The sequence below is a fragment of the Larus michahellis genome, chromosome 4 (assembly GCF_964199755.1).
Source record: "Larus michahellis chromosome 4, bLarMic1.1, whole genome shotgun sequence".
Classification (NCBI taxonomy): Eukaryota; Metazoa; Chordata; class Aves; order Charadriiformes; family Laridae; genus Larus; species Larus michahellis.
Window position 1 is genome coordinate 66,728,881 of NC_133899.1, and position 21,397 is coordinate 66,750,277.

Sequence of the window (21,397 nt, forward strand, 5' to 3'; positions counted from 1 at the left end):
ATCACTGGTGGTAGCAAACTGCAAGTGGCAGGGAATGATCCTGGCTTTTTGACATCCTTGGCTCTCCACCAGAGCAGCCAGGCACAATGGAGTGAGCAGGAGCCCAAGCTCAGCAATGTTCCCTTTGCAGAACAGGCAAAGTATCTGTCCCACTCATGAGTGTAGTCCCACTAATTAGCAGCAAGGGTTGGCCTCAGTAATCACCTTACTTTCTCACCTGGCCTCTCACAGCCAGATATTAAGACTTATCTGCAATACAACCAATAACACTTTTCTAAGGAGCTTAAAGACAAGGCGCGCGGCTAAACAGACCTCTGATCTGATCCGGGAGAGCTGTTCTTATGACATAACACTGTATAGTGTAAAGCATGGGAGCGCCAACCAGCTTGATACTAGCCTGTAGCGCCTTACCCCTCTCATTCCCACGTAGTTGTGCTGCTCATATCTGTCCCCTGGCTTTTGGAAAGGAAACGTACCATCATATCCACTAAGGTAGCCAGCAAGTCCAATCAGCATCTGAAGAGGAAAGGTGAAAAAACAGGTCAGGGAAATCACATTGGAGAAAGCAGTATCTGTATCCAAGCCAGCAGCAAGTAAGATTTTTATAGAAGCTAAGTCTGATCCAGAGGATAACTACTAAATTCAGATATATAATCCAAACAAGAGTTTATGTACAGAATTGATATGCATACATATTGCCCTTTGTCTAGAGGCAAAATCAGAAGTGATCAAAAGGACTTTGGCTGCTGACTATAAGGACAACTGCAAGCTCAAGAGAAATAACAGGTGTGAGACTTAGCAGAGAGAATTCTGTCTCTGTAGATTCTCCCATAGCTCCCTCTTCCCATAGTTTAAGGGGACTCAGCCTGAAAGGAAGATAATCTTTCTGAGGCAGTGTCTTCATTGATACTGCACACAGTTGCTAGTACAAGTTCTGTGATTACAGAATAGCATGTGAAGGCTTTCAGGGTCCTTTGTGGTAGGAGTCTTATTTACTATCAGGAACTGCTTGGTTCCTTTAAACTGTAGTCTTTTATTAAACATCTCCTCCAAAACATGTAAGTGCCATGTTCATTTTTTAATGTCGAGCCTTTCAAGTACCCAAGATGCAATACTGTTTTCCTTTCACATATTCAAAGCATTTTCATAAATAAAAAAAGATGCTAGCTGAGGCTCTGGGTAGAGAACAAAAATTACCACGATGGCAACAACAGTTAGGAAAGGTGTTGGTGTCCATCACATCCTTCAGCCAGAAGGATGGGGAAGACTTTTGTTGTCCCACTCCCATGTATTCTAAAACGCTTAACAGAAGAGCAGTTTACCTTCCCCAAAGGGGGGTGGACATCAAAGAAGAAGGTCCGATTTATGTAGTAACTTCCCATCTTCCCAAAATGAGTTTCATCCCAACTGGAAAAAAAAATAAAATAACCAAACCACTAAACAACCAGCTGTACTGCTGAAGACAGTAAAAAAAAAAAATCTATGTAGGTCTCTTTACTCATGCTTTTCATCACGTAGAGGGTTAGTGCCATACATTCTGTATGAGACAATGCATTAAACGCGCTGGGTAATCATGGAGAGTGCTTCAGCCATTCTAAGCATGGTCCTTTTCAAAGAGTTTGACATTAACACTCCAAAGTCTATAGCCTGCCCTTCTGATTCCAGGTTGGGCTTAAGAGATGCTAAAAAGTGAGCCTGCAACCCACAGATCCTTAAAAAATGCCTCCCTGCTCTGCAACACGTTCTGAGAGCCGCAGTGAGAGCAGGGGCGGGAGCTGGGCAGAGAGCGCACCGCTTCCCCGTGTCCCTCACCGCCAGGATCCCATCCTAGATCCTGCCTGGGACACACACGGATCCCTCCCAGCCGGGCAAGGCAGGGGCGGGCGGGTGACTGAGAACGGGCCGCAGGCGAGGAGTTCGGGCGCGCTCCTCGGGGACAACGGCAGGGTCCTCCTGGGAGGAGGCGGACTCCCACCCACAACCAGGGGCTCGGGCCGGGCCCGCCGCCCCCAGGGCACAGGCCTGCCCCCGGCCCCTACCAGACGTGCGGCGGCTCCGGCAGGCGGTGGAAGCGGGAGGCGAAGCTGAGGAAAGTGACGAGGGCCAGCGCCGCCGGGCGAGCCGGAGGGGTGGCGGAGCGGACCGACCCCCCCGGCAGGCGGCGGGACTCCCGCTGCCGCGACGAGCCGCCCCGCTGGCCCGGCTCGGCCTGGCCGCCCCCCGCCACCGGCATCCGCGGGGCTCCACCGCTGAGGCGGACGCGGCGCATCCTGGGAGGCAGAGGCCGGGGCGGGCGGGGCGCGGGGCACGCTGGGAGATGTAGTCCTGCCGGGGCGGCGGCCGGCCGGCCCTGAGAGGAGGGGACGACCGAGGCCGGGACGGGGCTGTGACACCGCAGCTCCCGGGGAGGTTCGCGGCGCGGGATGAGCTCTGCCGCGGCCAAGGTACGCGGGGCTTGGATCCCCGCTCTCCCCGCGGAGCGTCCCCGCCGGGCGGGAGGGGAGCGGGGGGTGATGGCGGTGCCAGAGCTGTAGGGAGCGAGCGGCGATGGCGCGGGCTTCGCCGCCCGCCTCGGCAGCTGGCTGGGATCGCGACCTAAATCAGCTTCTGGCGCCCCGGGCTCCGCGAGAAGGCCCGGACGGTGGTTACCGAGAAGGCTGCAGCCCCGGGCACGGCGCCTCGTACCGATTTCGTCTGCCCCGGCCTGCACCCACGTCTCCGTCTCAGTGGAGAACAAGGAATTTGCCCCCATGCTAAATAAAACGAACGCCTTTCAAAGCAGTGGTGGTGTTGTCCATGTGAGCTGTTAACACCAATACCTGCTGCAGAGATACTGAGCATTTAGGAGCAAACCTGCGCCTTCTGCTTATACCTTTACGTTTCAAGCCAGCAGAATACAAGCGGTGCCTTTCAGACACCACGGTTTCACCTCTGCGAGCCTCCGAGGAGCAGGTTTCTCTCTCATGTCCCACACGGGCGGCTGCTCCGCGTCAGTCTGTGCGTGCAGGCTGTTTGGAGCGATGGGTCTCTGGAAAGCAGGGACAAGACTTTGCCTTTCCAAGTGCCTCCTGAATATAGCCTGGAAGGAGGTGGTATCCAGAGGAGACCATACTGAAGCGGACGGGCTTGGATACCTCAGGGCTCAACACACAAAGTTTGGGATGTGTCTTCCATCTTCCTAAACAGTGAAATGTGTTTCCCGGATTTTTACTCCAGATTGGGATTTAGGCCCAAACTTTCCTCAGTGCACCACCGACGCTAGCAATGACAACTGAACCAAACCTGAAATCTCAGTAGACATGAAGCAAATTTTGTCCTCCTGCTATCCTCGCAGCTCCAACCAGTCCAACCTGCAGCTCATGGGGATTGTACCCTGCGGGACTGTAAATGGAGGCAGTGCTTCCCAGCTACTCCCCTGGCCCATGTTCAGCTGTTAGTCCTAGGAAAACTAGATATAATGTCATTCTGGGACCTGTCCACTGAGGACAAAACATCCCTGCTGTCTCCGGTCTTTACTTAGCTGATTGTTTTGCCTGTGATCTTCCCTGACGCTGGGAGCAAAACAGCGTGAACTTAAGAGATCACTCCAGGCCCCAGTCTCTGGAGACAGTTCCCAGCTGAGGGATGGGTTGTTTTCCACTCTCCTTTTGGTAAAATCCCCTGGGGCCCTGAAATTATAGAGCGAAGCAATTAGCTTAGCGCAATTTATCACAAATGATAGTGCAGGCTGCAAAAACAACAAAGAACTGTAGAGAGGATCAGGAGAAATGTCACTGCCAGTTGAGAGGCCAGAGTCCAAAACAGATGTGGTGAAGGACAAGAATTTCTGAGCCAAAAAATCAACAGCAAGGTCCCTGGAAAAAAAAAACCAAGTAAAAATAGTATGTTATGAATGCTCTATGTGCCCTTTTGAAGTCATAGTTTCTGTTACTTTGCCTGCAACCCAGCAGGCTAGGCATTTGAAAAAAAAAAGCATAGCTGAGATTTCTAATGCCCTGATTCCACAAGCAGAGAATTTAAGAAAATCAGTAAATACTTTGTCTACAAAAGTGTTGGCAATACTGCCATCACTTCCCTCCTTGCTTAGAAACCATTTCTCCAGTAAACTTTGACTAGAGCAATTTAACCAAATGCATACCTCATTTAAAGTGAGAAGTAAAGTAAGAGAAGCATTGAGTTTACAAAGAGGACTAGAGCACAGAGATCCTCGGGGTCTCTCTGGTTTTCTGTTGACAGATTGTGTGTCAGTGAGCAAATCCCTGCTTTTTTCTACCATATTGTCAGCCTCTGGTGTAATTTCTATGTGTTTTGGGAGAGTGGAGACACAGAGAGACCCCTGGCATGCCATGGGATCTATGGAAGTAAGGAGAGACAAAAGTACGGGTTTATTTAGAGACATGCGTGAATACCAATTTCCTCTGTGGGAACAAAAGAACGTAACATACAAAAAAACCCCAAGCTTCGTATTTTGCACAAACTTGTCCTGGGAGCAGAGTAGCAGCCTCTCCCAGGCGTGCAATGTAGAAAACCCTCCGCACCAGCTGATACTGGCGGGACGAGGGCTATGGGGTACCCTGAGGGACCTCCCCGCAAAGGCAGCCCCTGTTTGGGGAGCGGGCAGTGTTTCCCTAGTGAAACACAAATTCTGCACATGGCTTCAGTTTCCTTGCTTCGTTCCCCAGGGCTATCTTTCTGCATTGGCAAGCGCTGAGAGCCTGACAGGCTCTCTAGCTATCTTAATTTATTTCTGGACAAAAAGCTAGAGAAATAAGGATGGTTCCTAAATGTGCTTCCAACCTCAAAGCTGGTTAATGGTTCTGATATCGGCGCTGGGGCTGCAGCACCGCACACGTGCGCGGTTGCTCAGGATTGAATCTGACTGGCTGGTTTTCATGCCCTGGGCACAAATCTGGGGGCATAGTCCTTTTCTTATTGGCTTTAGGAGAGAAGCCTTCCCCCATCCCAGCTGAGTTAAAAGGGAAAGTGAGGAGGTTGTCTTTCTTTCCTGGAGCAGATTCCAAACACTGACCATGGCATCTGAAAAGGTGAGAGCTTGGACGGGGTGGAAGGGTCCGTGAAAGCTGCCTCGGTGCTGGAGTTCAGGTAAAGAAGAGCTGTCTGCCCTCTTGGCATTCATGTGGAACAGCAGTAGCTCTTCTCATTTGGAAAGAGGCCTGGCCCGGCTCTGCGTGTCTGAAAAAGCCATTTCATACCACACAAATAGCCAATGCAGGTGCTTGGCGTAATTAGTGGGGAATTTGCTTAAAAAATCCAAGATGGGGTAAAAGTTAGCAACATCCAATAGGGACAAAGAGGAAAGCTTTGCAGGGGATAATCTTAAGGTCACTTGTGCATCGCTGGAAACATCAGCTGCAGCTAAATATTCAGAGGACTAGCATGAAAGACAGTGACACCACCTGTATACCCAAACCAGGAACAGTCACTTTCAGAAAGGAGCCCTCTCTCCCCCAAACCTTGCTCTGCCCTGTCTTAACAGTTCCTGAAGTGCCGTCTGTTCATGCATTGTTCTCCTTACAGTACTCTGGTGCTGTAAGATTCCCACCATATGACCACTTTATTTGTCTTTCTCTTCTCAGACGATACTTTACAGCTATTTCCGAAGTTCCTGCTCTTGGAGAGTGAGAATCGGTAAGAACCAGTGTTGCAGTATCCTCCCTTTCACTAACCAAATTAATCAGTGACTCATTAAGAGAGAGATCAGCAAACATGATTCTGGAACAGTGAGGCATTTCCCTGCCCTTCTCTGCAATGGGAGGAAAGGGAACAGCACAGCCTACCTGGAGCAGGTGCAAGGGAGAGGAATAGACAGGAGGGCTTCACTCAGTCTGCAGCTAGTTAGAAGGAATTACTCCTTTTGTAAAGTTAACACGATGCAGATGGCTCTTCTGCATTATCTAGAAGCGCTCTACACTCTGTTTTCATGCTGATACTGCCTCAGGCTCTGGTTTGCCCAGGCCTGGAGAGCTAAGCAGGGCTGGGAATGGTCCCTACTTGGACTGAGACAGTCTTAAGCAAGGATTTGCAGTTGAGCCCAGGTCCCCCTTATTTTGAATAATGCAGTGGTGTTGCCAGGACTGATCTTTAGTGCTTTGGTCCTTCATTTGCCAGAACGCTATCTTCTCAGCGGACTCAGGCTGCCTTTCTTGAGGGATAGGGTCTTTTCTGGTTTTAAAGCCATTCCTTTTTTCAAATGGAGATGGTAACATTTCCCTGAGCCCATTACCAATGAAACTGGTCTCAGTGTGCCTGTCTGAAGCTGTACACTCTGCTCTCCCTAGCATTGGCTCTCAAAGGGATTTCCTATGACGTGGTGCCAGTGAACCTCCTGAAGGATGGCGGGCAGCAGGTAAGGATACAGCTACCGTTGCTCTCTCCAGGGGTAATGAATTTGGGGATAATTCGGAGAATTAGGATTAGCACTAGAAAGTTCAAATGCAAAGTCACTGAATTCCTCACCACTCCGCTTTCAGCACTCTTCCTTGGCATGCAAGACAGGGACAAAATGACTGCAGGAGACTAAAGGTTTTTCTCCTCTCTTAAACATCTGCGACTGAATTTCATAAGGCTGAAGATCTTTTGCTCCTGCTTAGCATGATATAACTGAACATATCTGGTACACAGACTTTAGGGAAGCTGCACTGCAATTTAAGCACAAACTTGACCTCATACAATTAGCACCATAGTGCGTGGCAGGGGACATGTGTCCAAAAGATGCTAAATGATATAGCAAGGGTCTGCAAAGGGCCTGTCAAAGGGGTGGGTTACCAGAAGAGATCTGCACTGAGAACTTATTCAGGGGACCGTAGCAGGGAATTGTGCACCTAGTACTACCACCGGCTTGATGTGCCAGTATGAGCTAAGACGGAGTTGGAGAACTAGAACAGTAATAACGACACTGCTGCAGTACCATCCATCGCAGGCTTTGTAGTGATGGTTTATCAACAGGCAAGGCAGTCTGGCCCTGGATGCAGTGATCCCTGAGCCCCAGTGTGAGCTTGCTGTAGGCTTACAGTATAGCATAACTTACTGCAAATATTAGTACTGAGGTAGAGGGAAAAGCCAAAAAAAAATAATAATTTGGTAACTCGGTTCTAGGGGAAGAAAACAAGGAAGAATAATTTATTGTTGCAGTAATCTCAGGTTTGTTTCCACAGTTTTCTGCTGAATTCAAGGCAATGAATCCAATGCAGCAAGTCCCAGCCTTGAAAATTGATGGCATCACCCTTTCTCAGTCGGTGAGTTACCAGGTTAACATCCCTGTTAACCATTCACTCCAGCCTGCTGCCCACTCTGGAGGGGATGGCTTTGCCCCATCTTTTCCCCCAGATCTCTCATCTGTGCATTGGAAAAGAGACGGCATTTGTGATAAACAATCTCACTTGAGGGCAGAAATAGTTTATAATCTCTGCCGTGAAACTGCTCTCAAGGATTTAAGCACAATTCAGCTTTGGGTGGTAACTCCACCTTTCACTGAGCAGTTTGTCATCTGACTTAGAAGGCTGTGCCAGGGTTTGCCTGAAATTACAGCTGGGCTAAATGACAACAATGTCCCAAGCAGATATTGAAGGGGATATTCTGTTGGTTGGATTGGTAACAAACTTCATTCAAAAGCTGTTGTATACTCTTGGATTAGCTCCCCTTTCCCAAGTGTTCAGGATGTGAACTTCTCCTTGGCTCTCCAATAACCTCCCCTTACCTCTTTGTTCATTACAGCTAGCCATAATTCATTACCTAGAAGACACCCGTCCTAACCCCAGGCTCCTGCCCCAAGATCCAAAGAAGAGAGCCCAAGTCAGAATGATCGCTGATCTCATTGTCTCTGGCATTCAGCCACTCCAGGTATTGCCTTGTCATATCCATGCAAATGAGAAAACTAGGATGGATTTCCAGGAGTCTGTATCTCTGAAAAGCTCAGTCTCTTTAAACTGATGCAAGCCAATAGAGCGGCAGACCTTAAGACTGTGTGTTAGCCTCTGCCTGATCTGCTAATGACAACAACACGGTATTTCTTACAAAGAAAAACCTATAGCACACCAAGGTTTTTTTACAGAAACAGCTGAACCCATATAGTTTCACTGCTGGGCCTAGGGTGTTTTAGGAAGAAGACAACTGAGCAACCAATAGGGTAGAGGCAAAGAAATACCCTGGCAGCAGTTATAGAAGGACAGTCCCAAGGGAGAGATACAGCAGGGTATGTGATTCGGTGAGGGTGAGGTCAGGGCTGACCCAGCTGGCTGAACTCAGGCTGGAGGTTCAGGCTTGGCAACTCCTCATCTCGCCTCCCCTCCACTGGGTGAGACAGTGGGCAAGTTCCAGCCAGCAGCAGTCAATCTAACCTGGAGATTGCTTCCCTTTGCAGAACCTGAGTGTCCTGAAACAAATGGGGGAGAAAAAAACAGAATGGGCTCAGAACTGCATCTCATCTGGCTTTCAAGGTGCGTCCCACATCCAAAATGATCAGTACTTTGGCTGACCTTTCAAAATGCTGCACCACTGGGGTCCTATTTTCCTCTTCAAGGAGAACAACAGATCTCCCTAGGCTGGTGTGCTGGGGTCCTGCCCTGCAGGCAGAGACAGTGCTCTTCCTGCCCAGAGTCCCTTGTCCAGAACTGCTAGGTCTCCAGGGTCTTGAGGAAAGATGCTGTCCACGGGGCGCTTCCACTGCTGCGCATGGAAGAGGGGAAGCCTGGGGCCATCCTGTACACCACAGCAGTTGATTCACCCTGAAGCATAAGGGCTGACAGCACTCCTCCTTTCCACCCAGCTGATCCCAAACTACTGCCTTTTGCATTAAAGTTCTATCAATCTATATTTAAACGCTTTTGTAACCAGACAAAAGATATCTGGCAGATAAAGACAGATGGCAAACTCCCACAGGATCTAACAAGTAACAGAGTATTTCTTTACCTCCCTGGGAGAAACAGGGTGCTTTTCATTTCCTCAAAACCCTTTCCCCCATGTGCTGGAATAGCAGGCCCATCTTCACTTCTGGACAGACACAAACTGACCGAACCTTTGTATTTTTCCCCTCCTCACTCACATATCTCTACACTGTCCTCTTACTATTTCAGGTGCATTGCCTGAAGCAGCTGAAATCACCCTGGGTCCCAAATGCTGAAGGACCCTAAAGACCCCCATAACTATACTACTGTAAGATTTCTGTTCCTTCTAGGTTCTGTCCCAAATTGCTCCTTTTTCTCAGGGTCAAAATGCGCTTGTTCATAATTCCCAATCTAAAAGGTCTTTGGTGTCCCTTTCAAGTGAGTTTCCAATGTCTGACTCCAGCGTACTACCTCTCTTGGCAGCACTGGAGCAGACTCTGCAGCACACTGCTGGACGCTACTGCGTGGGGGATGAAGTAAGTATCTGAGAGAGCGTTGTGTAGCATTAGAGAACTGAAAACCCCAGTATATTCCATAAAATAGGAAAGGAAATCAGTTGTTGAGACACAGAAGAACCCCATCCTGTGCCAGGAGTTACATGTGGTGCCTTCAAAATAAGCAAAAAGGCTGCATGGATCCTACTTAAGCCACTACTGACTTGCAAATAGTTACAGAGATGTTTACTTGTCCCTGCCTGTAACCTGCTGATGGCCAGACTCTGCAGGTGTATCTAGGATCTGGCTGCGGAAACAGATTTTATATATTTTGTCTTTAAGAGATTTGGAATTCAAAGTAGGGGAAAAACTTGGCTCAAGAAACACAGGTTCAGTTCTTTGCTCTGTGTAACCTTTAACCAGATTGTATTGTATTTTTCTGCTCTGTTTGTCCAGTGTTAACGTGGACAGATTTCAGAGAGCTCACACACAAGCTGTTCTGACCCTTACCAAGCCAGAGGCCACTTAGGCCTCTTCCATTCAGCAGTCCTGTTTGGAGGGCAATCAGATCTTTCCTATAAAAGCCTGACAAAAAGGAAGGCTCCTGCAATATCCTGTGATGCAGAGGATTGTCTAGTAGGAGGAGCCTTATGGAACTGGAGTCCTTGGTGGGCAAAGGCTGGTTATGAGATCTTGGAGAATAATGTGTGCTCTTAAAGGCACCCAGAGCTTTGTGACCTGGGGAGCGGGGTGGGGACAGCTGCCTCCATGCAGATAAGCAGACAGCTGTATTGTCCTTGAGTCTTCTTCTCAGATTGCAAGTCCCTGAGCCTGTGTGCAAAAGCCCTATCGCATATCAGGTCTTGACATTGGCAGGAGCTGCTTGATACTCCTGCAATGCAAACAAGCAAAATTTACTCATTTTTTCCCTCCCTCCATCGCCTCCCTGTGCAGCTTGCCGGCAGGCTTGTTTGCTCAGAAGCAGTTGCCATAGAAGCACTGTATCCTTGAGGTCACGATGGAGCTCCCTAAGGCTGATGGCTGCTTCTGTTAGCGACGCCTATGAAGTCCTTTCCTTGTTCTGTTGTCGTATTAATTGTGCTGGATTAAAGAATGGGATTGTTGTGACAACTCCTCTGTACTGGCTGGTAAAATAATTTCTACCCTGCTGTCAAAGCCTGCCACGACAGTGAAACGTGATGGGACAGGTTCTGAATTACTCAGACACCTTTTTCTTCACTACATTTGCAGGTTTCCATGGCTGATCTCTGCTTGGTGCCTCAAGTTTTCAATGCTGAAAGGTAATTAAGGCTAAACTTTAGGTGCTCTTCAAGGATACCTACTCCTTGTGCTGGGCTGTCAGAGCTTACCTTCTGCTGCTCCTTGTGCCTGTTAGGAAAGCATCCCTCCTGCCTGCCCTATTCAGTTATGGATTTTTCTCTGCATGAATTTTCCTGTATCATAAATACTGTCTCTTTTCAAAGCTCTTGGAATTAAGGAGCTAGGATCTCAGAGGTCCCCGAGGGAAGCCTGCTCTGTGTCCTTAGAAAAGCTAAGGTTGCCCGCACTCCACATCCTCTCTCTGTTTGCCCTGTATTTACACTGCACACAGGGAGAAAAGATTAATCTGACTATATTTGTTGAAAGCCTTAAACCTATGCAAGTAGTGGCTGTACGATTCCCAGGAAAAGCATAGTGCCTTCTTACCCTGTGCTGCACACTATGCAAAAGCCTAGTGAAGACAGAAGAACTAACTAACCTTTCCTCTAGCATTTGTTTTCAAGCCTACGAAGATGAATTTTTTCTCTTAATGCAAAAGTGCCCCAGCCTGTGAGATTCTCCCATACTGGGCAGGCACAGCACATGGCTCTACCCTTCTGCTTACTGCTGCACTGGCTGTCTTACTCAAGAGTACCTCACAAATTCTTTTTCCTGTTACAGATTCAAAGTGGATATGGGTCCATATCCCACGATAACCAGAATAAACAAAGCTCTTCTGGAGTTAGAGGCATTCAAACTAAGCCACCCATCCCGGCAGCCAGATACTCCTGCAGAGCTGCGAGCTTGAAGCCCTTCTACTCATTAAATCAAGTAAGTTGGAGTGTCAAAGAGGACAACAGCTGCATCTTGAGCAGGACTTCAGTGCCAGCAGGAAGCCCTGGTACTATTGTCTCATTTTCAATTGGATGGAAAGAAGGACGGAGGACCTGGAAGTAGCCTGGATGACTTACAGGAGCTATGCCTGTGCTAGAAAGCTTGCAGCTACTTCTGGCTATGTTGGGTTTTCTTCCTATCCGATGTATCTCCATGAAGCAGATTAAAGCAGAAGCATCCATAAGTATCAGAAGCCCCCTTTGTATGGCTTTGGGTTGGGGAATGTGGCCACAAACAACTGTGAGGTATTGAGCCCATTCCAGACTCCCCACAGTTGGGTTTCTTCTTTCTACCACCTACAGAAAGGGCATCAGGGAACCAGTGTACACAGCGCACTACTAACCTGGCAGGCCTGCATGTCCTTGCAGCTGCCTCAGAGCTATGGTACAATCATTACTGCCATGAGTATAACCAGCAAGAGCTGGTCTCTGACAGAAGACAGCTTAATCCCGATCCTTGTTGGGTCCCATAGGTCTTACAGGAGCCAACAGTCAGCAATTTTGCCACCCCTTGCAATGACAAGAGCATTACTACCTGGGACAGCTGATTTGTACCTCTTCCTTATGTTTAACAGCAGTCTTGTAGAATTTATAATAAAGGTCTGACTAGAGCAAAGCTAGTTGGTTGTGCCATAGTCAGCAAGGCACAACCAGCTCACTCCCATATGCTGAAAATGACAGCATTTTTTTTTTTCCCCATCCTCAGGCACCCCTCTAGGTGTTTTCCTAGTCCTCAGCTGCAGACTGTTTCCCAAGGGAATCCCACCCCAGATTCCCTCCAAACCAGAATCATGGCTGTACTTTCACTGTGAGGACCTTCCAAGCAGCAGGAGTAAATCCCATTCCATTCATCCCAAATGAAACCCAACATCTGAGTCACCTTTGAAGCTGAAAGCACCCCAGGAATTCCATCCAGAAACCTGTAGGGCAAGAAAGGAAACCCAGAAGCCTGTGACTGTGTTCCCATGCAGGCTCAGCTCAGATCCCACTGAATGTTTTGGCAGCCAAGCCAAGGTACCAAGCCAGGGAAAAGGGAGGAAATCTGTGCCAGTCTGATGCTGTATATCAGCTGCCCTAAAGCAGCAATACCCACAGCCTTCAGAAAGACTTTACAAACCCATGATCTCTTCTGCCAAGGTAGCATTCACCTACATAAAGATACTTGGACTGCCACAGTGCTTGGACTCATTTATTGCCATCCATTTCTGTATTCAGGCTGCTGAAAAGCCCTTGCTGTTCCAGGCTCATTCTGAGTATTGTGCATTATCCTAGGTCCAGCTGGATCTTGACTGTGCTGTTATAAAAGGTCCCGGCACAGTTGGAGCCCCCAAAGACCAACACCGCATGCAGGTTACGCTCCTCTTTGTTCTCCTTGTCCACATCCATCAGATGGGCAGGAGTCAGGTCAAGCAATGTGTGGCCAGCTCGGGGCACAGAACAGAGGTCATGGTGGATCACCGTGCTCCATGAAAGAGTATCTGAAGTACAAAGCAGCTATCATTACTGTCAAACCCATTCCTAGTGCAAGGGATGAAACAAATGGACAAGAACAGGTGTTCGGAAACACCCCTGCAGCTCAACAGTCACCTTCAGCTATGGAAACTGGGAGGAAGAGTCACTCACCTAGGTGGAAGACAAACGCATCCTGCAGGGCTCCCTTGGCATTGCAGCCTCCGCTGATCAGAACCTTCTGGTCCGACACAGCCAGAGCTGCATGAAAACTGCGACCAAAGCAAAGCCGAAAGATGACTACAGCAAAAGCTGCTGGGGTTGCCTCAGTCAGCAATAGGCAGGGGTGGGCAGACTTCAGCAGGAGGCTGGGGGCTTAAGCTGCAGAATGGAAGTTAACTTCTGCTTCTCTTCTGCCCTGAATAACCCTGAAAGAGCTGTTTGTTTGCCTCTGCAGGTCAGGCCATAATCAGGCCTGAAAACCACTTCATTATTTCAGAAGGAGCTATCAAAACTACGTTTTGCTCCATGGGGTGAGACAGCAAGGCTAGCTGGGCTTTGGTCTGATTTAGGTCATTGTTCTAGTGGGCAATAGCATTCCTTTAGGAACAGCATAGGTCTGGTACAAAAGTTTCTTCCTCTCTGTGTCGGTCATACTCCAGGTACTATGGAGACCAAACAGCAGGCAACGCAGTTCACTAGCACATGGCAGAAACCTTCCCCTAGCCTGAAAGGCAGATTTCCAGGGAGATTAAGAGGTCTGTACCCCACACACACACCCTACAGGCACCAACTAGGACAGCACAGGAATTTCTGGTCCCACAGCAGAGGGGCCATCCACTGTATTTTCACTAGTGGGACAGAGATAAGCAACTGGATCTGACCACAAGGACCATTTAAACCTGGTTTCAAGGAGAAAGGACAGACGAAGAAGATAGCTACTGGGTCTGCAATAGGATCTTACCAGCGTGCAGAAGGCTGTCCTGCAAGGAGGGGGACTGCTGTGTACTCCATGAAACCTGACAGCCAGGGGAAAGGCAGGTGAAATGTCCAAAAAGCTCAGCCTCGTAACTAGACAAAAGTTTCCATACTCTGCCACACCAGCAACATACATTCTCTGTTACCCAGCTTCTTCCAAAAAAGCAGTCTCTTGTTTTTCCCCATTCCCTCCCCTCTTACCCCAGAAAGGTTTTTTTTATGCAATAGTTTTCCATCACCATTGCCTAGTCAGGAGTTTTTATAACATCAGTGCTATCTTCCCATAGAGCATGCCTCGTTCCCTGTCCCAAGGCATCCACCTGGCACAGACTTTCTTACCCAGATCCAGGATGTGCATGTCACTGAGGTAGAGAGAAGTCCTCCGACCCCCAAAAATCAGCAGCTTGTTCTTCAGTAGAGTAGCTGAATGCCTAGGCAGAGGAGAAGCAAGTGAACAAAGTATCTTCAGTGAGCTCCCAAAACTGACTTTTCAGCCTTTGCTTCTGCTATTGGGCTGCCATAGCTTCAGTCTACAACTGCTGCTACCCCCAGCCACTGTAGCCCAAGGACGGAATCCCATCAGGACTCATGATGAGACATATTGGGAGTCACATTGCTCAAAACACAGCCCTACCTTAAGGAGCAAACAGTGGAAAACAATCACCTAATATTTAGGAAGTTACACTGGGCTGGGAGAGGGAGGTGAGCAGAGGTTTCCTGCTCTGTTTTGGAGGGCTGGAAGAAGAGCACTCTCACCCAAGCCTAGGCAGAGGCTTCTCCCCTTCTGAGATGGGCTGATACCAAATTTCATGCTCTGGATTGAAGACATAGAGCATATTGCTGCAGGGTCCAACTGCCAGCGATGCCTTCCTGGGAAAAGTCCCTCCAAAAACAAAGAGCTCCTTGCGGTAGATAGTTGCACTGTGGTAGGTGAGCACTGGCATCCTCCCTTTAGCCTTGGAAAAAGTTCAACATAGATTTGTTACGAGAAGTACATTATTTGCTGCATAACCCATAGGAAAGGGGCCCACGTCATACAGTGAGTTTGACAAGTCTCAGTTTGCACTTTATTGGCTCCCCAGCCAGATCTTTGCCACATAGTACATCCTTTGTGTACTCTGCACCACCAGAATGCTCTGATGAGAGAACAAAGTCAACCTCCTACTCCAGCTCCCTCAGAAGATGACAGAGAGCAGAAGGATCTCACCCAGGCTTATTTGGTAAAAGCCATCTTGTGACTTAGCCAGGAAAGAGACAGATAGTCCCTCGCTGACAGGGCCCTCTGCAAGGACATGACAGACAACTAGAGAGCTCAGATATCTGCTGTGCTCAGAGCAGTCCCTGATTTGAGAAGACCAGCTCTTCACCTCAGCATCCAGCGCAGCTCTCAACAGCATCATATAAAATGAGAGGCCATTTCCCTCTGCCGCTTGTACAGTACCTCCCACCCACAACCCTGGTCAGACACAGCACTCTGCAGAAACCATTTTTCACCTCGATTCATTCATTGTAGGCACAGCCCTGGTTTCTGCCAAGCTTGTGGCCTTTCAACATAGCCTTCTTACACATGTCAATCCCAACTAGGCAGCTCAGACAACCTGCAGCAACAGTGGACCAGGACTACAAGAGTAAGGATATGGGCACACTGGTTGCCGCATTCAGGCGGGACCTGCCGCCTCTCCTGTGCTTTTGCCTTGGAAGAGCTGCTGTACTTACAGCCACGAGGAGCCACTTCCAGGTGACTGTGTCCAGAATGTAGATGTTGCTGTAGTCTTTGTCCTCCCTTATGCCCCCAAAGACGTAGATACGCTTGGTGTCTGGGTCATAGGTAGCTGTGTGACCATGCAAGCACAACGGCATGGTGTTTTGTAGCTCGAAACCCACTGGAAGCCAGAAATCATTGTCTGTGGGAGCAACACCAGACAGATGGTGTGGGAGTTCAAAGGTGCTCTCAATTTCTTCAGATTTAAATATGTCATAAAACCTTTACTCAAGACCTTGCTCCCTTCATCTCCTCCTCTCCTTTGATTCAAGGCTAGAGGGGCCTCATACAGAAATGTTTCTGTGTAAGGAATCAAGGGGAATACTAACTAGACAGGGAATACTTAGGTGGAAGAGAAGATTGGCAAGGTGCAGAATTGTATCTCACACTTCTCCACCAGTCATCACACACAGACTGCAAACCACGCTGTTGCTTTTACCCCTTACAACTCACCCAACTCTTTCCAGAACTTATGCCTTAGCTCCTGGAGGGCTTTCACACACAACCCCACAGCCTCTTATGGCACCCTATGCTGTCAGCTCAGCCTGGTGACCATGCTAGGAGATGCAATACCTTTGCTGTCCCCTCACTATACACAGACCCCTGAGTATCCCCATCCCATCTGTATGAGTTGTCCTCAACTCCCACCACCCCCATTGCCTTTGATAGCCCTAAAGTCCCCACCAACTTCCAGCTTCCAGAGTGCATCCTTGCAGGACTGATGATCAACACCTTCTCCACCGATCAGAACAGCTGTCCTCAGGTCACTGAGGCACATGGCATGGCACCACCGCGGGCTGGGACTGCCTGAGGAGGGGAGAACACAGGGCTGTGAGCAGAGTCAGATGAGACACCCCCAGCTCCCTTCCCTGCTGGGGAGAACAAGGCAGCTGAAGGCTCAGAGGGGAGAAGTGGGAAGGCCCAGGTCCCTTCCCTCTGGGGTGGCAAGAGACAGAGCTCCATGAGGAAGATTTTCTGTTGGCTTTGGGTAATAATTGCTGTACTAGGAGAGATGTGACGAGCAGAGGGAACCAGCAAAGAGTCCGGCTGGATGTAGGATGCATACAAGCTGCTGCTTCAGACAGGCTTGCATGCTCCCCATTGATTACCCATCCCCAGAAGGGATATCCCAGTTGTGCTGTCCCCCTGTGTTACTCCTTGTGAGGGAGGGCTACCCGGGGACAGCTTGTTAGTGCCTAAGATATAACAACCAGAAGCCTGGAGCTGCTTCCAGAGATATTCCTTGTACTGCTCTGTTCCTCCTCCTTTTCTCTCCCAGGCCCCTGCAGTTGGCTGAGCAAGCTAATAAATACTTTTAAATCAAAGTCTATTCCACACCCTACCTTTTGCCTCAAAGGGCTATGAGCCCAGAGGTGTGCCTGAGATTCAAGGGACTACAGAAGCATGCTGGAGAGTCTGACAGTACTGGAAACAGCTATACCAACAGCAGTTGCATGGAGAGGAACAGTACATACGTGCAGCCTACTTGTTTATTCTTGATCACTGGAGAGATAAAGGATGAAGCATGAGAGGCCTGTGACATTAAAAGGAATGGCATCACCAAGTGGCTGAAAAGACAAACCAGGGTCTAGGAACCACATCCTCACCTTGCAACTCCTCCACTGCCAGATCTGCAGAAGAAACACAGAGATGACCCCATAAAGAATGCAGCCAGCAGACATACCCTGGAAAGCACTCTGCTGCACGATTTAAGAGCCCTTCGGCCTTCCTTCCTCCAATCCCCCAGCACAAAGCTACCTCACTGCAACAAACAAGGTGCAAGACCAAGAACCCTGAAGGAAGTCTCATCAGAAGAAATGCAGAAGATAGGTAAAAGCAGGGCACATTTCCTTTGACTGCCATCATGCTGTCACCATTGCATTTCGCCCCTCTGATGGAACCTTATTTCCCCCCTTCTCACACTGCCTACAGCAGAAGCGACTTCATGATGGAACTGTATTTGCCTTTGTGAGAAGCAAGCCAAGTCCCAAAAAGTCACTTCACTTCTTAAGGACCACTGAGTTATTGTCAAATATTTACACACAAACTTGGGCACATCCTGGAGCTGACTTGGAATTCATGCTCCAGAAGCTAATGGTTTGGTTTCCAAACCTCTTGGCAGCTATATTCGCACTACTGAAAAGTCAGTACAATCATCTCATTATACATATATTTCTTTTCATATTCTCTATACTTTAATAATAACCAATGTCTTCTATGGACCAAGTGGTATGCTCTTAGCAGGGGAACAGACTAACAGAGAGGTTACAGAAACGTCACAGCAGGTAACTTCCTTGTGCCTCAGTTTACTCTTTTGTAAAACAAGGCTAATGATACTTGCCTACATTTATAAAGCATGTTTACTCATATGAAGAGATAGGCATATTTTGTTATGGTACAGAGTGCTGGCACTAACAGTACACCATGTTCTCTTTCTGGTGTTTTCCCAACAGGGAAAAATTCATCAAGCAGTTCATCCAGGACTAAAGAGCAGTTCTCGGTATGTCACAAGCCAAGACAGACAAGTCCATCTTGCCTTGGAGGTATACGGAGAAATGGACTGGGAAGTTGTTGCCCAGCAGCAACAGACAAGACCTTGTCGTTCAGACAAGACCTGTAAAATAAACCTGGAAGCTGCCAGAGTTACCTTCTTCACTGAGGTCTCTCTCAGATGCTGTGGGTTCAAATAAAACTTTCCTGGGCTTCTTGGGGTGGACAGGACTCTTCCTCCAGTCCTCACAGGCTTCCACCTTGCCAGATGGTGGCTTTAGGGCACAGGGTACTGCTAGGGTCCTCAGTGGTGGGCGGTCATCCTTCCTCACAGGCCTGGATGCTCTAGCAGTCACCTCTGAGTTCTGGCTCTTAACCTGTGACAAGAGTTCCAGTCAAATCAGCCCTGGAGGAAAAAAAAAAAAAAAAAAAAAAGAGAGAGAGACCTGAGGCTACTGTGAGTTGTCTATTACTGGGCCAGAGATTAGTTTCACATGGTGACTGTTTTCAGCCTTGTCTTCCTGTTGAGTCTTAAGGGCCAGCATGCCAACAGTATCAGCTGCCAAATACATACTGAGCAATGCAGCTACCTGCACAGTGGTCCACTTTCAAACTGCTGGCTGCAATGGCACTATTGCTAGCACAATAAAAATAAAAACCATAGCTAGCACAAAAGCTACCACAAGGCAACTGTAAAGGCAGAAAGGCCACCTGTGCCAGGAGTAACCAGGATGATCGATCACCCCACCAAGGGCTGTTAAATTCAACCCTTCCAAAGGCATTTCAATGGAGAGTACCACTTTCTTTAGCACAAGTGAATCTTTGCCTCCAAAACTTGCTTAGCCAGATCCCCACTAAGAGAGCAGCAGCAAATGTTTCTGCTAGACGTCAACTGAGCAGCTCTGAGTGAGGAAGAAGACACTAAGAAGGTGGTGAAATAACGAGAGGAAGGCTCCAGGGTACACATACCGCAGTAGGATCCTCCAGGTCCCGGCCAAGGGGCGTATAATCTGCTGGGAGCACCGGCGACTGGGTGACCTCCGGGACAGGGAAGGGGTGAACGGGTGTACTGCTGGAGACACCTCGGAGCAGCTGTGGCAGCAACAGTGAGAATAAAAGGACACGCCAAGTGTGCTGTCCTCCATCCACAAAGGGTGAGCAAAGAGATGTCTTGCAAGGGACAGATTCCCTGCAAGGGCATAGCCCAGCTTTCATCTCCAGCACCAAGAGAATAAACAAAGAAAAGCAAAGCCAGGCACTGGGTGATGCTAAATCCAAGGGCTTCAGCACAAGGTAAACCAAGCGTTTAAGTACCACAGACCCAGGAGAGAGTGGAACTGGAGGTTAAACGCTCTCTGCTGCCCGTGTCCTGCAACACATGAGGTATTTTGGCAAGGCTGCGTTTAGGCAATAGGTCTGGAGGATCACAGAGGGTTTAGGCTCAGCACAGACATACATTAACAGATCCGCATGGTGCAGCTCTGCCTTGGAATGGCAAAGAGAAGGGAAAGGAGAGGATGGGAGGGAAAGTTCTGTAGCTCAGAAGTGACACCATTTGTGACCGAGGGTAGGAAGAGAGGGGGATGTCAGTTCTTTTACCCGTCCATTGACAGTCAGGATAAGCTTCACAGAGTTGCCTTTGTCCATCTCTTTCAACGAGGCCATGAAAATATCCGTCCTCCAGTCACCTTCCCACACCAGAGACCTGCACAGGGGACCCCAGGTTTTCAGCCCACAAGTGGCACTGACCAGGCAAAAATTCCTCCTCCCACATGAGCTGGTAACACCCCAAAGCTGAAAAAGATCCAGCCCTGAAAGCAGCCAAAAGGAAGCTGGAAGCACCACTAGAAACACCACGGTGGAGGACCGGGAAGCCTGAGCAGCTTTGGGATGACACCAGCAGAACTAGGCAGCAGCACACAGCAGAAAGCTTTTCCAGGACGCTCCTCCGAACACCCCGGCAGCACCAGCTCCCACCGTGACCTGCGGGAGGGCTCCAGCGTGCCGACCCGCTGCGGCGTGATGCCTGGAGACACCAACACGTCCACCGTGATGCTCGTGTCCGGAGAGTAACAGCTCCAGTCTCCCAGCCCGAAAACCACCAGCTGCTTCGGCAAGGGCAGGGGCAACCAAGCCTGGAAACCCATCTTGCTGGACTGGCTGCGGAGGGGAGGGAAGAAAAAGAAACAGAGATAACCACCAAGGAGCAAGACAGACCATCAAAAAAATAAAAAAATATTAAAAGGCTTGAAAACACGTTTATGCCAGGGGAGGGCGAAAGGGGAGAGGGCTTGAGTTATTGAAAAGAGGAAACAGCGCAGAGATGCGATGAAGAAAAAGAGCTGTAGCCCGGGAAAGGAGCGCAGCCATACGGGCAGGGCAGCTCCAGGGAGGCGAGACGAGGCGTCGAAGTCGTCCCCGGCTCGGGGGGAGCCCACCCCTGGAGAGGGAGGTGGCCGGGCCGGGCCCGGCCCGGCCGCTCCACCAGAGGCCCCGGGGCAGCCGCCGCCGCGGCCGCTCGGCAGGTGCGGACCGGCCCTGACAAGGGCGGCTCGCCGCCCTTGTCAGGGCCGGTCCGCACCTGCCGAGCGGCCGCGGCGGCTCCCGCAGCGCCCACACCACGTAGAAGGCGAGGCCGCTCTCCTGGACGCTGCCCCCCGGCCGGGCCCGATAGCGGACGGGCAGCATAGCGGCGGCGGAGGAGGGTGGCTGACTGGGCCGGGGGGCGCCGCCATTAAGGCGCCGCCATTAAGGCACCGCCCGTCGGCCGCCCTGAGGGGCCCGCCCCGGCCCCACCGCTTCGGTCGGCGGCGTTAGGAGCAGGTACCCGCTCACGGCAGTGCCCGGGAGGGTAATCCCTGGCAGCCGGGAGAGGAAGGCCGGCAGCTCCGACCGACCTAAGCCAGGCCCACCCGCGCCTCCACAGCTAATTAGGCTGATTGGTAGAGCTCAAGCCACACATCGCTTCTCAGGGAGGGACAGTTTCTTTGGCAATTCCTAAATGATGGCATCTATATGTGTTTCTTGTAGCTCTCATAAAAAGGAGCAGGTGTGAAACTTGCTTCTCTTACTCCGCAGTCAGGGCTACCACCAAGAGACGGCAGGATGGCAGCAGATCCTCATTAAACAATAATTAAATCAGCATCCGTGTTACTACAAAGATTCCACTGAGTATCCAGTACCACCTGTGTAACAACGAACAGCTCTGCTAAGCTCAAAGCTGCTGTT

At 49.6% G+C, this 21,397-nt stretch overlaps 3 protein-coding genes across 15 annotated transcripts in view; 1 reads left to right on the top strand and 2 right to left on the bottom strand.

Annotated features, from left to right (window-relative positions):
• POMT2 (protein O-mannosyltransferase 2) overlaps nucleotides 1-3,120 on the bottom strand; it is a 32,606-nt gene extending 29,486 nt beyond the window's left edge. For 4 of the 6 annotated variants that reach the window (XR_012586782.1, XR_012586780.1, XR_012586781.1 and 1 more), the window contains exons 1-3: nucleotides 2,040-2,393; nucleotides 1,323-1,407; nucleotides 412-516 (exon numbers count right to left, since the gene is read on the bottom strand). Coding sequence is in view for 3 of the 6 variants with exons in the window: in XM_074585365.1 (XP_074441466.1) it covers nucleotides 412-516; nucleotides 1,323-1,407; nucleotides 2,040-2,269 (420 nt within the window). In the remaining 3 variants the exon portion in view is untranslated. Of the gene's footprint in view, nucleotides 1-411; nucleotides 517-1,322; nucleotides 1,408-2,039; nucleotides 2,394-2,872 lie in introns of those variants that run through there. The other 2 variants (XM_074585367.1, XM_074585366.1) reach the window with 2 other exon arrangements.
• GSTZ1 (glutathione S-transferase zeta 1) lies at nucleotides 2,297-18,383 on the top strand. Of its 3 annotated transcripts, XM_074585378.1 has the most exons (10): nucleotides 2,301-2,444; nucleotides 5,598-5,649; nucleotides 6,300-6,367; nucleotides 7,176-7,256; nucleotides 7,735-7,860; nucleotides 8,381-8,456; nucleotides 9,327-9,379; nucleotides 10,589-10,638; nucleotides 11,279-11,428; nucleotides 18,133-18,383. In XM_074585378.1, the coding sequence occupies exons 1-9, from the start codon at nucleotides 2,424-2,426 to the stop codon at nucleotides 11,403-11,405; spliced, it is 654 nt and encodes a 217-aa protein (XP_074441479.1). In that variant the 5' UTR covers nucleotides 2,301-2,423; the 3' UTR covers nucleotides 11,406-11,428; nucleotides 18,133-18,383. The 3 variants fall into 3 exon arrangements, with proteins under 3 accessions (XP_074441478.1, XP_074441479.1, XP_074441480.1); XM_074585377.1 differs by lacking the exon at nucleotides 18,133-18,383 and having other exon boundaries at nucleotides 2,297-2,444; nucleotides 11,279-11,678; XM_074585379.1 differs by lacking the exons at nucleotides 2,301-2,444; nucleotides 18,133-18,383 and adding an exon at nucleotides 4,962-5,045 and having other exon boundaries at nucleotides 11,279-11,678.
• LOC141742630 (kelch domain-containing protein 2-like) lies at nucleotides 12,662-21,136 on the bottom strand. Of its 6 annotated transcripts, none has more exons than XM_074585371.1 (13): nucleotides 21,067-21,136; nucleotides 20,147-20,329; nucleotides 19,769-19,874; nucleotides 19,139-19,261; nucleotides 18,327-18,546; nucleotides 17,287-17,310; nucleotides 16,364-16,486; nucleotides 15,634-15,821; nucleotides 14,674-14,873; nucleotides 14,257-14,348; nucleotides 13,904-13,958; nucleotides 13,114-13,211; nucleotides 12,662-12,968 (listed from the first exon to the last, which is right to left on the bottom strand). In XM_074585371.1, exons 2-13 carry the CDS (start codon nucleotides 20,314-20,316, stop codon nucleotides 12,754-12,756), a joined length of 1,614 nt encoding a protein of 537 aa, XP_074441472.1. In that variant the 5' UTR covers nucleotides 20,317-20,329; nucleotides 21,067-21,136; the 3' UTR covers nucleotides 12,662-12,753. The 6 variants fall into 6 exon arrangements, with proteins under 6 accessions (XP_074441472.1, XP_074441471.1, XP_074441470.1 ...); XM_074585370.1 differs by lacking the exon at nucleotides 21,067-21,136 and adding an exon at nucleotides 20,751-21,058 and having other exon boundaries at nucleotides 20,210-20,329; XM_074585369.1 differs by lacking the exon at nucleotides 21,067-21,136 and adding an exon at nucleotides 20,751-21,058 and having other exon boundaries at nucleotides 20,153-20,329.
• Nucleotides 21,137-21,397: the final 261 nt, after the last annotated feature.